General features: G+C 44.7%; 1 protein-coding gene across 7 annotated transcripts in view; it reads left to right on the top strand.

Moving 5' to 3' along the window:
• Positions 1–17998, top strand: part of SHROOM3 (shroom family member 3) — a 153494-nt gene that overhangs the window by 112388 nt on the left and 23108 nt on the right. For 3 of the 7 annotated variants that reach the window (XM_026847351.1, XM_026847350.1, XM_026847353.1), the window contains one exon: positions 7823–7951. The exons of 1 other annotated variant lie outside the window; for it this stretch is intronic. In XM_026847351.1, the coding sequence (XP_026703152.1) occupies positions 7823–7951 (129 nt within the window). Of the gene's footprint in view, positions 1–631; positions 722–6955; positions 7213–7822; positions 7952–10928; positions 11102–17998 lie in introns of those variants that run through there. 3 more of the 7 variants (XM_026847355.1, XM_026847354.1, XM_026847352.1) reach the window with 3 other exon arrangements.

Here is a 17998-nt window from a genome sequence, read left to right as displayed (position 1 = left end):
GCTTGGCATCACAAGAAAAGACTTCAGGGCTACATGCCCAGCTGCCTGCCTGCACGCTGAATTCACATGCACTGTCTGCAGGCAAACTACCCATGCAAAGCAGGGGAAGGCCCACATTTCAAAAAGCATTGATTTAGGGTGTCTTTAAAAGGGTGGCAGTCTCTGGGGTCGAGGTTTGGGTGCAGTGGAATGCCTATTGTCAAACCTAAAGACCAAAGCAAACGCTACATATTGTGAACCCAAATGCAGCTGGCACAAACCAAAAATGTGCATGTGAGTGCCTTTCTAAGTACCCAGTAATCCTCCAGGGCAAAACGAGGATTAGGTCTCTCTCACAGACAAAGAGGGAGTTCATTTTCTCAAAGATCCTTTGGCCAATACCGAATGAAGTGAGGAACCCAAATGAATGCGAATACTCCTTTCAGATCTCTGCTTGCAAACAGGTATCGCGCCGAAGCAGCTTGTTTGTGTGTTTGTGGGCTCTGTGCAAGCACAGCGCAGCCAGATTGTGGGATTGAGGTCAGGTCAAATAAAACCCATCCAATCTCAGAGGAAAGGGAAAGCCAGAAAAACACTGGACAAGTAGAACTAGACAGTATCACACAGTCAAAATGCGGTCTCCCTTCTCCAGGTTTTTTCTCAGTGGACCTGAAGGTCAGTGCTCATTGAAGCTGTTTAAGTTGAAGTTGCATAAGTGAAGAGCCCTCCTAGAAGTAAAGCTGTGCATCTGAATTAATTCCAAGTGACTTCTGACCCTCTGTGTTTCTTTGCCCTGAAATACTGCCTGCTTGGCATGGCCGCATAGGAGCTGTTAGACTGAAAGTGTATGAGTGCTTGAATGTGAGATATATCTATCTAAAATTTGCCATCCTAAAACAGCTCCTTAATTTCTTAGCCCTTTAATTTGCCTTCAAGCAATGACCTGTGCATTTAGAAAAGCACAAACTGCCTCTGCACTGTTCCTGGAAAATTTCTTCTTTTCCCTTTTGGTGATTGGCTTATATGAAGATAAACTCTAGTAATCCTGCCCTAACAGTTACTAGTATGGATGTGCTGTGGTGCATATGAAAAACATTAGTCCTGTTCCTTAGAAGATGCAGCAGTTTTGAGTTATATGGGATTTTTCCCCTGAGCTTTACTGAACCATCTGAATCTAAGACATGGATATTATTGTTTCTACTTGCAACTTGGAACAGAACTCTGGGAAGAATACCTAGTTTGGCCCCAAGATTCGTGTGCTCAGTGAGCCTCACTGAGATTTCAAAACCTGTCTTGCTCTGCTGTTAAGATGAAAAAGTCCTTCCAGGGGTTTCCACAGGTGGAGCCTGTTGCATCTTGAAGTGTCCATGAAATAGCCTTGAATTTCTCATTTGCTTTATTATACTGTGGATTTGAACCTGGCTCTTCCCCCTCTCAAGTGAGTGTCCTAAGTGGCAGGTGAGAGATTTTACTCAAGAACTGAGAGACTTTTCCCAGCAAAAACTTTATTCCAAACTGCATCCCTTCTAAGGAGAAGTTTCAGTTCAATTTATGAGATTTTTTATGACTAAAAAATTGTTTTGTCCACATATTTCCAGCTGGTCCTGGCTCTTTATCTGGCTCAGGGGTCCTGTGAACACAGATTAACAAACCTGTGCAGACATTGCTGCTACCAGCAAAGACCCACATGTGCTCTGTCCAGGAGAGAACCTGGGCCTTTGTGCTCTGACACACAGGGCACTTCCACTTCATCTAAAGGATATTCTGTGAGCGTGACAGATATGTGGATTACAGGCTATTTCTGGACCAGGCACAGGAGATAACAAAATAAGAAATACGTAAGCAATACAGTCTTTTCACTTCAGGCAGAGCAGGAGGATCTGCAAAGCAGCATGCCCACTGATGGGTGCCATGTCGGTGCCCACGGTGAACATGGTCTCTCTCCCCTTCTGCAACCCTGCCCGGGGGAGCCCTCTCCTTAACAGCATGGAGGAGGCAGGAAGGCTTGCTGTTCGCCAGGAGATGGGGGTCTGTCGTGGAGGCTGCATTTTCATTCACAAGGAGACATAATTCCAGGTTATCCCCTGCTGAGAGCTTGCCTGTAGCCTGCAGGATGCGGATAACCAGAGGCGAAGCTGCCGAACTTTCCTTATGTCAGTTATCTGAGCTGGGGATCTCGGGATGCCCTGTGACACTGTGTAACATGAGGTGCTATGAGGATAAAACAGCAGCCTTAACTCCATCTCCCTCCCTGCAGGGTGGTCAGAGCCAAGTTCTGCTTTTTGCTGCTCCTTATTTTTGTGTCTGTGCTGTGCGGTTGGCTGTTTCTGTAGTGGAGGAGGTTTGCCTCTTATGTTCTGGTTTAAGACAAAGGGAAAAAATATCAGGAAGTGCCTACAAATCACTGAAGAAGTTGGAATAGGAGTTCCTTGCTTTAATCTCAATTTCAGAATCATCAGCGTGTGAGCAGTTATTTTTCTAGGAAAGCTTTTAATTCTGATAGTGGTTGTAAACACTCCTGTTGATCCCGAATGATTTAAAAATCAGAATTTAAGCTCCATCCTCTCTTCTAGGAATAATACTGGGCTTAGAAGTAATGAGACATTAAAAATGACTAAACCTATTAACATTTAGGGTTTTGATCCTCTGGGACTTAGGTCTTCTATTACTGTGGCAGCAAACCTGGTGTTAGGTTAAAATAAGTAATCGTGACTCACAGAGGTGCAACCATTAGAAAAATACCCATTTTGGAAAATTTAAAAATAAAACTGTAATCATTTTTAAACACAGTTCTAGGTGCTGTTTATGGATGATGTCAGCCGTATCATAGACTCATACCTAGAACTACAGACAGCTAAGCAGAAAAGCAGAGTACAGGATGGTAGTGCAGACAGAAGTGTAATGCTGATGTGCTGGAAAACAAATGCTATGAGAAGACAAAATTTCAGAAGTTTGGTTTTGTACAGCTTCCCTATATAAAATTCCTCTCCTCTGGGAGTTGTAGACCAGCAACTGAGCTCATACCACAGCGTTTCCTCAATGAGAGCAATAATTTATGCTACTTCTATTACTCAGGGAGCTATTTTCATGAAACAAGGAGTTTAATTCATTGAGAATAATATCTCTGCAGATCCTGGCTGAAATTGATCATCCAGTTTGGGCATAACTGTTGGGGGATCTGCTGGGCAGAGGTGCACACCCCCAATTATTTTCTAGGCTTGATTTAAGAAACCAATCTGTACTGGAATGTGAAGATTATAAATAAGGATAAGGAAAACCAAAGAAAATGAGAAAGAGCCCAAAAGGTTAAGGTAAATGCGATGAAACTTTTCAAGTATGCAGGTAACAGGAGGTCAGTGCAGGAGGAGATAAAGTGGCCAGAGGAGATCAGAGTCATCTATGGTCAGAAGCAGAGTATCTTCCTAAAAGAGTGCATGATTTCTGCAGGGATCGAGGCGACTTGGGAAGGACGTGAGACATCGATGACAGCAACAGGCAAACCAGTTGTGTAGGGAGTTGATTAATATAAAATAAGGCCACTCATGCTTTCTTGAAGAGCTCTGAAGAGGGTGGTGAAGAATAAGGAAATATTTTGCAGGTGTCTGCTTCAGAAAAGGCAGTGCTGGATGTGCAGCGGATATGCTACCGCATGGGTCAAGAGATGCTGCCTCTTTCTTCTGGTGGCTGATGCTCTCCACACAAGGCAGAGGCAACGAAGCTGTGGGGCAATCAAAGTTCTGAGGAGCAGGCTTTTCTTTAACAAAGGCTTAAATCTGTACTACGGTGTTCTTTTGCTGTTTGTTGAGCAAGCATCAAGAAAAAATTCCTAACAGGCCGTATTTTTAGATGAGGGAAAAGCTGAGCAGTGTCTTTGTACAGCTACTCATTAACATGTGATATTAAATACCAGAGGCATCATGGAAGCAGCAAGTATAAATAACAATTCATAATTAAACACAAACTTTGCAGAAAAGGAAATATTTCAGAGGTAGCTGCCAGATTCAGGTGGGAGGTAGAGGAGTTTTAAATAGACTGCACTAGATTTCCTGTCTCCCACTTGCAAGCTTTAGAAACAATGTGATAACAAAAAGAACTGCAAGCCACAGATACCTTTTAGCTATGCAATTGTGAGGCACTTTGCAACATCCCAAAATAAAACCCAGCCCCAACCTTAAAGAGCATCCCAGCAGGCTTGGTGCTGTTGCAGAGAGCCATCAGGCTGTGCTGTCCTGGGGAAAAACAGTTGCCTTAAGGAGAAGGTGTGGGTGGTGACAGTCAAGACTCAAGGTAGGCCCTCAACGTCTTTGCACTAGTGACTTCTTCCATGTTACAGTTGAAGAAGTATCTTTATAGAGATTAGCACGCTCCTGATTGTTAGACTGGGCTGCATTAGAAAATGATTTAGAAGTGTCTTAGAAAATCTTATGGCATAAGCAGTCAGGTTGCTTGACTGAGTGTGAGGCAGGAAACTGCAAGGGGAGGAAAGGTGATGGGTTTGTGCGTCCTGTTTGGGGAAGACCTCTACCTCTGGCAGCTGCAGCCCTGATGCTGCCCTCAGGTATTTTCCCTGCTCAGCCAGCTGTGCTCTCACTGGAGGCACCCCTGCATGGGTATCGTCCTCTTTGGCAAAGCGCCCGGCAGTGGCTGCTGCTTAAGAGCTGCTGTGCTCCATCCCTGATGTGTGTGTGCTTCGCTGGTGGAAGGATCCTCATCTCTTGTGTTCCCCACTGGGCTTGATTAATGGTCTTATTTATAGGCTGGCTGATTAGTTTTCAATGTCTTATTGAGCCCGCCGTTCCACACAGAGCTCAGTAATTATAGTTTTTTAAGAGGCTCGGGAAAAATTCCGTTGCATTTCCTTCTTACCCCTGAACAACAACCCCAGAAGCCCATGCAGACACTAATTAACGTTTCTTTGTCTCTGTGAGGTAAACCCCAAAGTTATGCATGCTGGCAAGCACGGGTTTCTCGCTGTGCAAGGGGGAACACCCAAGCTGCTTACCCTCCCGCTGCTTGTAGCTGCCAATTGTGAGGGTCGGATCTGTGTGGATCCATATGGGAATGCTTGGAAGTGACTTACTCACAAAGCTCTGCTCGCAGCAGAGTTTAGTCTGTGTTGTCTCTTGCTTTCTTCACATGTTTCGAAAGCTGTTTTTTTTTTTTTTTTTTTTTAAAAAAAAAAAAAAAAAACCTAAGTGCTGAAAGATCACTAGGCTGTGGTGACTGGGAAGCTGTAGGCACTTACTCCTTTATATCAGTTTCTCAGGCTGCTGATTATTCTTTTTAATGTAGTTGGCACAGGGGCAATTTCCCAGTCCTAAATATTGTTACTGGATACTTTGGAGATAGCTGACCAGAGAGAAGACATGAGCAGCTTTACTAGCTTGCAGGAGTACAGCTGTTGTGTAGCCTGTGAGAGCCAAAGTCTGCTATTTAGAAAATGAATAGGGAAGTTACAACTGAGCACTGCTGGAGGTGTGTGAGGAAAGTTCATTGCTGCTCTGAGGCATCTCCTATAAACATGGCAAAAGTGTTCTTTTACTGTGTCAGTATCTGCTTTCAAACAGGCTGAAACAGCATGCTGAGAACTGTCTTAGAGAAATGGCCGTGACTTTGTGTCTTGGTGTTGTGATGAGGATTATAGTGCTGTGGCAGTTGGCAGCACATCAGGACATCCAGGTGCCTTTTCCAGAAGTGCCCAGAACCATCACTGCCCCTCCAAATCAGCAGGAGCCACAGGCATTGGCAACTTGGCATATAAGGCTGCTAGGCCAGCCTCCAGCAGCAGCCCACCAGTTCTGACTTCTGCAAGTGTTACCCCAAATCAGGGAGGTATGGTCACAGCCAAGTGCCTGTTCTCCCCTTTATACTAAGGTAGTGTTACCCCAACATGGTACTGCCTGTGAAGGATCTTCAGGCAAACTCCCGTTAATAAAATAGAGAGGTATAAGGGATGGTAGTTCCCTGTGTGGGAAAGGAGGCTTGAACAGGGAGGTCAGGATTTGCCCCAGAGTTAAGAAGACAGGTGTCTCTGCTGACATCCTTTCTCCTCTAATGGGATCCTGCCACGGTACTGTCAGTGAGACACCTCATTAGGCTTTAGCATGATACGCAGCAGCCTCGCTGTAAATTTGAGCTGTGTTTAAAATGCTCCCAGGGGCTTTGTGGGGCCCCTTGTCACAGAAATCTCTCAGGGGCAGTGTTGTGGGGGCAGAAGTGCCATTCTTTGTGGCTGGGACCATCTCTCTGGTGTTTCCATACAAAGCCTTAAACAGAGGAATTTGTCCTCTAAACACAACTGCTAGAAATATATTTTACTTAGGAAATTGTGTACCCATTTGTATATAAATTGTTTATGTACAATCTTTTAACTCCCATCTGTAGCAAGCGTTCGTCTTTTTTCTATCTTGCAGTGAAATCTCCTCTAAAAATTAGTAGTTTTTCATAGTAAACTTGGTAACCAGAGAGAATTAAAGCAGTTAACGATATTGGCACTTCACAGAGCTGCATTAAAGGAGGTTTTGCTCCTGGTGTATAGCAAGGCTGGTACAGGAGCAGGGAGGAGGATCCTTCTAGTTTGATGAGAGGCTTGACATCATCTCAGAGGAGAGGGCTGCATAGACAAAGCAGAACAGGATTTGGCACATGGAAAGAAAAGGCAACTAAGGCAGGATTTGGGGTAAAATTTGGATGAAGATAAGCAGGGCAAGCAAAAAGACCGTTCCGGACCAGTCGCTTTCCCTAATCTAGGTGAAAGTACCGCTGCACTTCCCTGGTATATCTCATCCGCAATGTGAGGCTTAACATTCCTGCCTGGCACGTGGGGGCTTGGGGAGGGAGCGTGGGGGAGGACCGAGCCGGACACAAAGACGGCTGGCCTCTCACCGGAATGGCATCCAAGCCATCTCAGCTATCCAAAGCCCCAGATGCCGACATGTGCGCTCAGCCTGCAGCCTGCTAAGCACACAAGAGGCAATTACAGCGCACCTCGGGCCACGGCCTGCGGCGGGCGAGGGAGGCGCGGAGGGGGTCCTTTCAGACGCGCTTTTATTCAGCGTGGGGGTTCCTTGAACAAGCAGAAATTTCAAATCACTCCCGCGTTTCAGTGTTAAAAGTGGAAGCAAGTGGGAATACTGGATCGTTTCAGGCTCTCCTGTGCTTGGGGGAAGGAAGGAGCTGAAGGGATGGTTACACAATGTTTGTGTGACTTCTGCATGCATATGATGGAGCAGGGTAAATATTTGTTTGCTAATTTTGTGGAAATATCAGTAGAGGGGGGGAGAACGTCTCTTTTTTGCTCTCACTGTTTGGACCTTTCTCTTAGCTTTTCCCTTGTGTGTTCAGAGCATTCCCTGAGCTCTCGTGAGGTGGTAACGTGTGGAAAGGGCATATCCCACAATGGAACCCCTGAACTCCACACTTAGGGATTTAGAGTTCCAAAATGCAGATTCAGGATAACGGTGTTTTGTTTTGTTTTTATTTGTACCGTGGATGTTCCATCTGATCTCACTTCTGTGTGCCAAGAAGCAGTGCTTGCAGTGTTGTGCAGCTCCTCCAAAACAGTTGTGAGGGGCATTCACAGGGATTGAGCACTGCCTAGGTATAAAGTAGAGCAGAGTATCACTCTCATAGCCTGCTTGGGCAATGACATGGAGAAGAAAAAGGGGTATACGTGGCTTTCTGTGCCATTTTCTTTGCACTTTTTAAAAATGAGACTTATACCCCTCCCTTGCCCCTGGGATCTGTGTATTGCCTTCTTTCCTAAAATCCATATTAAATGTAAGATACAAGGGCTGAGGATGTTGTGTGTCAATGCTTATGTGGCCTTGGTTTCTTTTGACAGGGACACACATGCAGCCAAGGGATGCACTGACCTGTCTCCCAACCCACTCAGTCCGGACTTTGTGACCACTGACTTTCAGCCCAGCAAAACCACGTGGTCGGGAGGAGTTAAGTTACGGCTGAAGACCAGGTTAGAATGCGTGTATCTGTGTCCCTATCTGCTGGGTGTGTTTTGTGGCTGCTATTCTTGGAGAGCGGCTAGCAAACTCCACTTAACTCTTGCAGGAGTGAGGACAGCAGTAATGCTGGATTGGAGCAACAAAAATCCCCAGTGTCTGCAGCATTAGGCAGAGGAAGAGGTCCAGGACAGTTTCTTAACCTCACAATCACCTTTTCCCAAGGCTTCCTTGACCCTCAGCACAGTGTCAGAGAAATTAATTCACCTTTTGGGCCTTGAGTCAAGCTTCACCGTTGCTGGATGTCAGTAATATCTACATAGGTCTGGGTGTAAAATAGTTACCGTTTTGGCTGCCAATATGCTTGAGGGTGACTCGCTGAGAAGGAGTCCAGGAAGAGGTGTCCTTTCTCCTCAGAAACTTTTGTCAGTGCTGGTAAAGGTCATCAGAGAGGCTGAAGCAAAATATCTCCACAGAAATGGTGTAAGCTTCCTGTGACTCCCCAGCTTTAGGTGCCTGACTTTCCAAAATCACCTGGTTGCTTCTGAGAGAGTTTCAGTGGGAGTTTGGCATTCATGACAATCCTGCTGAGTGCTCATCTAGTTTTTTTAATGATTAAACGTCTTCAGAAGTCAGTTCCCTGAATTGCTCTGGATCAGCCAGAGTTGTGGCAGAGGCCAATTTCCTTCCTTTGTCCATGCAGTTTAGGACCAAATCCTGCAGCATTTACTCCGGCAAAGCTTTTGCTGGCATCAAAAGAGCCTCTTAGATCAGTCAGATGGTAATCTGGATGACCTCACAGATTTTTGTGTCTGTGTTCTGAGATCTGCACCATGAAGTCAAAGCAGTGGCTTTCATTGGCAACACTGCCTTCAGGTCAGACCTTGACCTATTTAAAGTCAAGAAACTACACTGATTTCCTATAGCTGGAGGAAACGGGGCCCAGCACCTGTTAGTGAGCAGCTAAGAAGGGAATGTGACATGTTCTGATCTTATCAGCAAGGATGCACTTCTGGAGCAAACTCACTGACCTCAGTGGAGTTGCTCCAGCTTTTAGCCACTGCAAACAGTTATGGATGTTGACCCTGCACCACCTGGGTGGCTGCAAAAGAAAGAGAAAGGGCTAAGCCCTTCTGCCAGTGTTTATGTATGTAACCTCACTAAATTTGTATTACTTTCCCCTAGATGAGGATTTGCACCATAAATTAGTTCTTTCTTGGTTCGAGCAGATTTTAGATGCTGAAATCTCTCCTCAAGGTATTTTATCAGGGAGAGATTTGTCTTTGACTGGGGTGTGAGACTCTGCATTTCCTGAGGTACGTGACCCCCAGCAAATCTGGGAAAGGAGTTCCCATACATCCACCACCTTCCTATAGCATTGAGTTATTCAGCATATGCCCTCTATAAATCCCTGTCGATCTAGTAGCAGATCTTTGCAGAAGCTCTAAAGTTTAGCATTTCACTTGGATTGTCTTTGGATGCAGAGCCAATGTTTTGCTTGAATTTTCCAGCAGTGTCAGAGGCTGTGTCTGCATATCTCAGTATAACTCGGGCTGAAGCTTTGATTACAAACGGGAAGTTGCTGTAATGTGTAAGAATTTGAGTGTGGGAGGGTATTTCGGACTCAGCAGCCTTTGCTTTGGCCATAGCACCAGGTGCAATTCACCTGCTTGTTTACTTTCTGCAGACTCACCCTAGGCAATGAAGGCAACAGGCTGTCAGCAGTCCTAATCGGTTTCTGAAATTTGGGGTGATGAGTGAATGTCCTTAGTCACAAGGGAAATCCAGAGCTCAGGACTGGTTTCTCAGGTGTCACAGTTGAGCATCTATGGGAAGGAGCAGCACAGCACCAGCCTGCAGTTCACCCTCCTGAGTGTACACTTAACGATTGCTCACCAAAGCTTGCCTCATTTCCTCCATGGTTCAAAATAAACAAGGCCAGGGTAGTATTACCAGCAAGTCCAGCTCAACCCTTCAGTAGAGGGCAATCTGAAATGAGAAGGAGGGAAGAATTAGGTCTAAAAATCCAGATGTAGGGGTATCTTTCACAAAAAAATGTTTATTACCAAAGTGACTAAAAGTTTCCCTGAGGGAGAGGACAGGTTCATTAGCAGTTTTGTGGCCACTTATCTCACCCACTCTCTGCAGGAACAGTGGGAAGGTAAATTCTCAGCTAGGAGTAAATCGTGAGTTCACCTGGCTAGATAAAAGTTTAAACTCTTCTTGGTACCCTTTGCCTTTTCTTTTTCCTTGCAGTACCTCAGCAAGCAGTCTGTTTGTGAACAGATCCTACACGCACACGCACACATGAACGTGTGTATATAGGTACATACATTCAGCACACACCTATAGGACCACCTTCTTCTCTCCCGTTTATCATTTCTACATTAGCATTTGGGGTTATTAGCATTGCCTATGATTTGTAGCCCTGTAACTCAGAGGAGAACCCAGCTACTGCCTGAGACACTTGCCCTGAAAATCCCCTTGGTTACCTGCCGTGACTCATTGTCCATGTTACATTTGGATAATCAGGCTCACAGGGCAGCATTTCTGCTGCCAGCCACCGAGTTCCTCCTAAGCAGTGAACAAGACTAGGAAAACACATTCCTTCCATTGTTGCTAAGTCTCTCCTGTTGCAAGTTGCTGTGTGTTTGATATCAGGGTGCGAAAGAATCTAAGCTATGCTTGTTTTTCTGTCTTTTTAACAAATTTACTGACTGGAGAAGAATGAGGAAAAATTATTTGAATTAAGCCCATTGGGCTAATTTATCAATATGGATAAATCAATGCAGCTCTGTGACTTCTGTAAAGCCACGGGTAGTGGAGGCCACTGTAATGTCTGGCTGCTGAGATTTTCTGCCTGTGCTCTGAGAGATGATGTGAATGCCTGGAGAAGACAGGAAATCATAGGGTCCTTCTCAAAGACTGTGAGTCAGTCAGCTGTTTCTTTTCCATGTCTGTTCTTTCTTCCTCTTTTTCCAGCAAAGGGAACAGAATAAAACTGTAGCAAGAAGAGGAAAGTTGCAGAGGGTCTTTAATCAAGTGCTCACCAACTCCTCATTCTAGCCTACACATGCTCTAAGTACCAGTCAGGAGGCTGTCTTGGCTTCCATGTGTCTTAAGCCACAGCCCTGTGTGAATGGCGCAGATGAACTATCCTGGTGGCAAGTACTTTCTCAAAATAAAGATCTGAAATACTCTTTATTTTGCAATTCAAATCATACTTATCATGTTTCTTGGTAATGCTTTCCATAAAAAAAGAAAGCTGTCAGAAGATCCCAGTAGGACAAAGTCCTTGAATCCAGTAATCAACAAGAATGAAGCTTGTATACATCACACTAATAACCAGAGCCCCACTGTTCCTATTCAAGCTTCTTGTCTGGTTAGTGTCAGGGAATGTCAGTGAGACCCTTTCTTTTTGTAGGGCAAAGTCCTCGATCTAAATATTGCCTGTCACACATATGCTTGGACAAAGGGAAAATGAAGCAGCAGCGTACAGCCCAGTTCCTAGCACAGCATTCTGCGGTAGGCCCGTTAGGTGATTTTACGTAAGTCACTTCACCTCTCGAGGCCTTTGTTTCCTTTTCTGGAAAATTGATAAATACCCCTTTCTTGGATAAGACAGCCTGGAGGTTACTAAAGAACTGTGATAACACAGAGGTGTCACATGCAAGACCAATAATCATTAATTACAATGTTTGACTGTTCCTGAGTTCAACTAAGGAGCGACTGTTGTTCACAGCTGCCATCACCTCTGAGCAATGCCAGTACTTTCTTCTGCAGGCTGGGGCAGGGAGCCTTTCTCTCAAGAAAAGCCATCTTTAGTCTCCTGCAGACTCTGGCAAATATTGCTGCAGCACCTGATGTTTTCATATGTCCTCAGCCTTCTGCACCTTGTCCCTTACCAGAGGCAGCATGATGAACATCCCACCCACAAAATAATGTTACTGCACTGTTTCTCTCTGCCTACTTTTGGTGCCAGGGAGAGAAGAGGCGGAAGAGAGACAGGCTGTTTCCTTCATGTGGAGTTGAGAAGAATGGTATTACAAATCTTATGTATATCCACATACATGGTTGTCATGTCCACTTTCACACAGGGCTTTTCTTTCCAGCTGTATGGTGAGGAGTTTTTTTCCAAAGGATTGACAATGGTAAGTGTAGGAAATCTGAGCAGAAACCTCTGATTTTCTGCTTCCTTGCCTCAGAGAGCTCAGTACCTGTCTTCCAGTTCTGACGTGGCACTCAGGACTTGGTCTGATGCAACGCAGACATCCCAAGTGATGCTTGTCAAAGGGAAAAAACAAATAGCGTCTGACATGGCAACTGGAAACAACACGCAGGCATGACATCTGCCTGTGCCACTGGGAAAGGGGCCAGAGAGAGAAAGGAGGCCAGACTGGTCTGGGGGTAGAGCCCTGAACTCAGCTGGTGTATTTTTCTCAAGGTTTTTTCTTTTTTTTGGTTTAAGACTGAGACTGCTAAAAACTGTGAGATACTCTGAAGGGATTCCCTGGGTAGGGAGTTGTCCTCTAGAAATTGCAGAGATGAACATATCATGGAAAAGAAGGTTGTGTCCTGGTATGAGAATATTCACACATTTCACCTAAGTGTTCTGAAATGAGGGGTTTTTCGGTGTTTTTTTTACTTAAGGAAAGCTTTAATCTGAACATAGAGAGGTGTGGGGCACCACTCTCCCTTTCCTTTATAGGTGAGAAGACACTCTTGCCCAGGATTCGTGACATGAAATATCATTTCATATACTTTAGGTCTTTCTAACAAGTCCTCCTTTTTAGTCAAAACTGAAGGGACAGAGCTCACTCCAGATCTCTCCTGCTCCAGAATTTACCAGAAGGGCTCTGTAAGCCTAAAAAGACAGATTCAGTGAAACACACATCAAGCTGACGCCATTATGGTCCGACTTCTTTCTAATTGGCCTCGTCTGTTATGCTTATTTTTAGAACCATGACTGAACCTTAATTAAGAGCGACATTGCTTTGAGTAGATTGTGGCCTCGCTCTGTCGAAATCCTAATAGGCTTCTGAGTGCTTTAGTTTTTCCTTCATCTCCTGCTTAATAGCTAGGCATAGGGACTGTAGCAGCGCGTTAGGATGTCTATAGAACGTATCCTTGTTATGCTAGCTCTCCATTTAGATGTGGCCATCTTGGAGACAGGTCTGCACCAATGAAAATTCAGATTGTTGTTTATGCTTTCTGTTGATGCAGATACACAGTCACCCTGGGAGGGTACACAGGAGTTGCTGTGATCAGGATCTCTCCATACAGAAAGAGCCTGCTGCACTATGCAGTGGGGTGTGGCTCAGGACATACTATCTCTGCCACATACTTTTTGTTAGTTTAGAAATATCACTAGCTTAAAAATCTGAACCACCGTGAGAATGATATGGTAAGGATGGGCAGCTGCCTTCTCGACTTTCTCTCCTTTGACTCAGTGCCTGGGATCAGATCGGAGAGGTACTAGCTTTGTACTTGTGTACAAATCTTTCTCCTCTTCTACAGGAGGAGGCTCTCCACTGCAGGGTCGCCATCTCTTCCCACCTCCCTAGATGAATGGGCCAGGCCATGGCTGTCCCTTCCAGCTCCAGCAACCTCCCACAGAGCCTCCTGGGCCACATGCATGCTGGGGAAAGCACAACCACAGGGACTGCAGTTGTCTGCACTGGCACAGTGACCCTCTTGGCCTTAGGTCTCTGTGTCTTCCCATCTCTCTTGGGCATGTTAACACCAGCAGGTAGTCAAAACCATCCCTGCAGGTCATGGAAAATGTGTTCTGGTGATGACTGCTCCTGCCTGGATCCACAGGTGGATTCTGCTCCTTGGAGAGAGATGCTTTTCTTGAAAGGTTTTGCTGCCTTTATCTTCAGTGTTTCCCATCTCTGCTGAGGAGGATTTTGAAGTTTGCTGGCACGGAGAAAAAATGAGCACAGCATCAGTGCTAGAAGAATTGTTCACAAATGGTCTCTATTCAGCCATCTTGGATGATGTATTTGAGAGATGTGAAGCTGATGAAAACTTAACTCCCTGCAAGCTCTATGTGTGTGTTGCAGTAGATCAGTTTATTGGGGCACTGATGACTCCGAGTTATTAACTGATCAGCCACAACATCCCCTCCCTGACTTTAACTCATTAGCTTTGTAAAAGGCTGAGTTACATCCTATTATTGTCTGCAAGGATAAAATTCAGTCTGTGTTTCCTAATAGATGCTTTCCTTGTGAAATCCTTCTCTTCCAGCTTCAGTAGGTTGCTTTGATACCTTCACACAATGTCTAATCTGCATAGCAAGTACATCCCATGATGTGCCCCAGGATCCTGCTCAGTGAAAGACCAGGACGTAGCATGTGAGGGGAGGGAACTGCTTCTTTCCTGCTTCTCCTCCCAATGTAGAAACTGGTCCCATAAATTGGGTGTAATGACAGTCATCCACCTGCAGCTCTTGTTGTTGTGGCAGCAGCGGTTGGTATGGCTGTATTGCTGTGCTCCCCAGCCTCAGCCAAAGTGTGCTGCTGGCCACTGGCGACCTTTTCCCTTTTTTCCCCTTTTCCCTTCTGTCTGTCCCTTTTTTCCCCTTTTCCCTTCTGTCTGTCCCTTTTTTCCCCTTTTCCCTTCTGTCTGTCCCCTTTCCCTTCTTTCTGAAAAGGGAAATTTTTCTAGCCATATGTAGAAAAAATGAAAATGACAATTCGAAGAAGCTAGGTTCTTTAACCAAAGCAAAGATAGGCCTGCTGGAGTACTATTGGATTGCAAAGCACTCAGGTTTTGTTTGTACTCTGGCACTGGTGAGGAACAGTACGTGAAGAATGGAAATTAGACCAAATACATTGTTCTGTATAGTTTTATTTTGTAAACCTTGGGAAAAAGATAAATCAAACTTCTGGTTATACTGTGAAGAAAGCTTCAGATGGCTGTTTTTTAGATGCCAATTCATTTGTAGAGTTAGTGCCAAGGTATCTTTATTAAAAGTTCCATTACTGTTTTGCGTACAAAGCATAAAAATAATCTACAGAGAATACAGAGAAGAACATGTTCAGCTCTTCCTAATAAGAGAGGTACAGAGCTATTAATGGTAAAGGGCCTCAGAAACGTCAGTATGGTCCTTGCAGCCCAGACTGTATCAAGTCTTTGCCAGACTGCGTTAGAGGAGACTGCTAATGTGCCGCTCACGTTTCTGTCTGAAAATGCTGTGACCAGTATAGCGACAAGGAGCACCCAGATAACAGCAGCTGGACAAGATTAAAGACTATTCTTTTCCCTTTTATTTTCCAGTTTACGGTGTGAATTTGGCAGTATCTGGTACGTAATCAGTGTTACAGCTGCTGGGGAGCCTATTTAAATGCCAGCATTGCATCAGGGTCCACTGTCTTCCCTGGGTATCTTCGTTCCGAGGCATTTGTCGTGATGCCAACCTGACCTGGATGCCCAGGTTATCTGATCACTGGAGGTGTCCATGAGGAACTGGGAGTTTCTTTTCTAGCCTTGGCATTTACAACAGAGGGATCACTTTCTCCATTATCTGAAGTGGATAATTTTTTAGTAATAAGATTGTCCAGACACTTTCATAAGTACGGTAGAGGTGCAGCCCTTGAGGAATTAGTATAAAGGATAAGGGGATGAGGCAATTTTTTTATTGCTGTTGTTATTATTACAGTTTTGCATTTTAAAATCCTACAACCTCCTGGACCAAAGTGTCAGCTGTTGTTCCTGGTTTTGTTGAAGACAACTGATCTATGCCAAGTTTATAACAGTTAAAGATCTAATGATTTATTTGTCTTCACTCAAGTTGGGAATTAGCTGCTTCATTTGCAAGTTTTATCACTCAGTTTGTCTGGGATGAATCGGGATCTGATGTTGTGGGCTTTACAAAAACATTGCTGTCCCACTTGCCAAAAAGAGTTTAATCTTGTACTGGTTTATATTGCTGCCTGAAAGTTGTGCTCTGCAGTAAAGCAAAAGCTGTTGCAAAATTGGCAGATTAACCACATTCAGCTCCTCCTCCATCTGTAACAGGAGATAGCTGTTCTCCTTTAGACACTGTGCTGTACTCCAGTTTCAGTCCTTTTCCCTAATTAGGCAATAATAATTATAAACTAAGCTTAAGGAAGTAGGATGAAGCAAGGTGCTCTTTTCAGGTGTTACGGAAGACTGAATCTAGGAATTTATTGACATTCCCTGAACACCCACACACAGGCACTGGCAGCTTCAGCTGTGCCTTTCTTTCACAACCTCAGTGCTCCATCTCAAGGAGAGTCTTCTGGCCGATTAAGTGGAGACTGCATCAGGCCCCATTCTCTGCCTTTCAGTGCACATGTGTGCACAGAGACCCACCATGTTTCCATCCTGCTGCTTCCTTGGAGATCACCTGCGTGAGTCTGCAACATGAGCTGGAGATCATGTGTAGCGCAGCGCTTCCTCTTTTGGCTTAAGCTCAGCTAAGATTTGGTTACCCTTAATCCACGTTTTCAGGATCAGGTAGGTGTGGAAACAATGCAAGGTTATCCCGCACTGAGCTTGTAAGACATGTCTTCTGACTTAAATTCACGGCTTTGCTGTCCACGTGTTGTATTATTACAAGGATACCAACCAGAAGGGTTTAAAATACCTGTGGCTCACAAGGTTGGCTGCACAGCTTCCTTGAAGCTTTTTACTGATCACATCAAGGGATAACATGCTTCACTTTGGATCATTCTGTGTGCCTTCCCAAGCAAAAAAAAAATTCTGGGGGCTCATACTACTTGAAAGTGCAAAGCGAGTCTTTAAATCCCTGTAACAGAAAAGGCAAGAATGCAGGTTATTTTTAATAAACAGTTTTGTCAACTTCCCATCCGGCAGTGTTCAGCTTCCTTGTTTCTCTGGGCAAGGAGCTTAACAAAAGAGCTCTGTTTAAAACACACCTACACATGTAATGGTAAAACAATGTGTGGTTCAGCTCACGCTCTGTAAACCTCCAGTTCAGCTTTCCTTAAGACAATCCTCTCGCAACAAATGTTAAAAGGAAAAGAATATCACTTTTTCTTTTTTCTTTTAGCTGCTGATGAGAGAATGAGCTGTGAACTCTGAAGTCTGTATGGAAAAACTACTCGTGAAATGCTTCTACCTCTCACTTCCTGCCAATGCTTTTCCATATCATAGAACATCAGCCGGTGCCAATGTTAACTTGTGTTAGTAACAGATCTGACCCTAACAATCGTTTTTCATTTGGTACATTTTCCTGTATTATTTCCTTCACGATCTTAAGCAGTACTACAAGAGTCCTCTTTTGGTGTCTGGTTTACATCTGCAGAGGGCATTTTAATCTATTTAGTGACTTACTTAGGACATGCTGTACTGTGAAATTTTCAGTGAGACAAAGACTTTAAAGATGCATCATATCCTCCTCTTGCATTTATGCTTTATAGGTAGTCATGGTTGTCCTGCAGACTGTCATATTTGGGATTTCAGTGGTACACAGTGCTACTCGTCATTCTCACAGGAAGAATTAGAAACAGTGGAGATGAGTGCTCGATGAGGGGGGGAGATACCCCATGGAAAGCAGAGGGAGGATTAAGGACAAACCCAAAGTCTGGGGCAAAGGAGAGTCTGTGTGGCATGTTCAGGGTACTTGATCGCTAATCCCCTGCTTTTACTTTCCATTGCATTCCATGTGCTTTAAATAAGGTTGTTTTGTTTTTTTTTTTTCTCCTAAGAGCTGATAGAGGCCTTCCTTAGTGGTGGTGACTGAAGCAACCAGAGGCCAGCCATGCGGTGCTGTGCTGTGCCTGGGGATGCACCCAGGCTCACATGCTGCAGGGGGACAGCTGGCCAGCTGCAAGGCCCTGAGGGATGCAAAGGACACACATTGCTGGCACTTGGTTGTCATGTCTCTTCCTGCATTTTTGTCAGCACTGAGGAGAGATCAAAACAGCATTGTGCGGGCTTCCACCGCCTCACGGTGTTCGATTCTTTAGATGACTTTGCCAGCTATCACTTCAAAATGAAGGGAACCTTTTGAGAAAAGCGCTCCTTCAGTATCAATAAGAATCACATGTGGCTGCCCTGTTTGGTGCATC

Source organism: Athene cunicularia (assembly GCF_003259725.1).
Source record: "Athene cunicularia isolate RWA chromosome 4 unlocalized genomic scaffold, athCun1 chr4_part2, whole genome shotgun sequence".
NCBI lineage: Eukaryota > Metazoa > Chordata > Aves > Strigiformes > Strigidae > Athene > Athene cunicularia.
The sequence above is the reverse complement of the archived record's forward strand: the minus strand, read 5'-3'. Positions and strand labels throughout refer to the sequence as shown.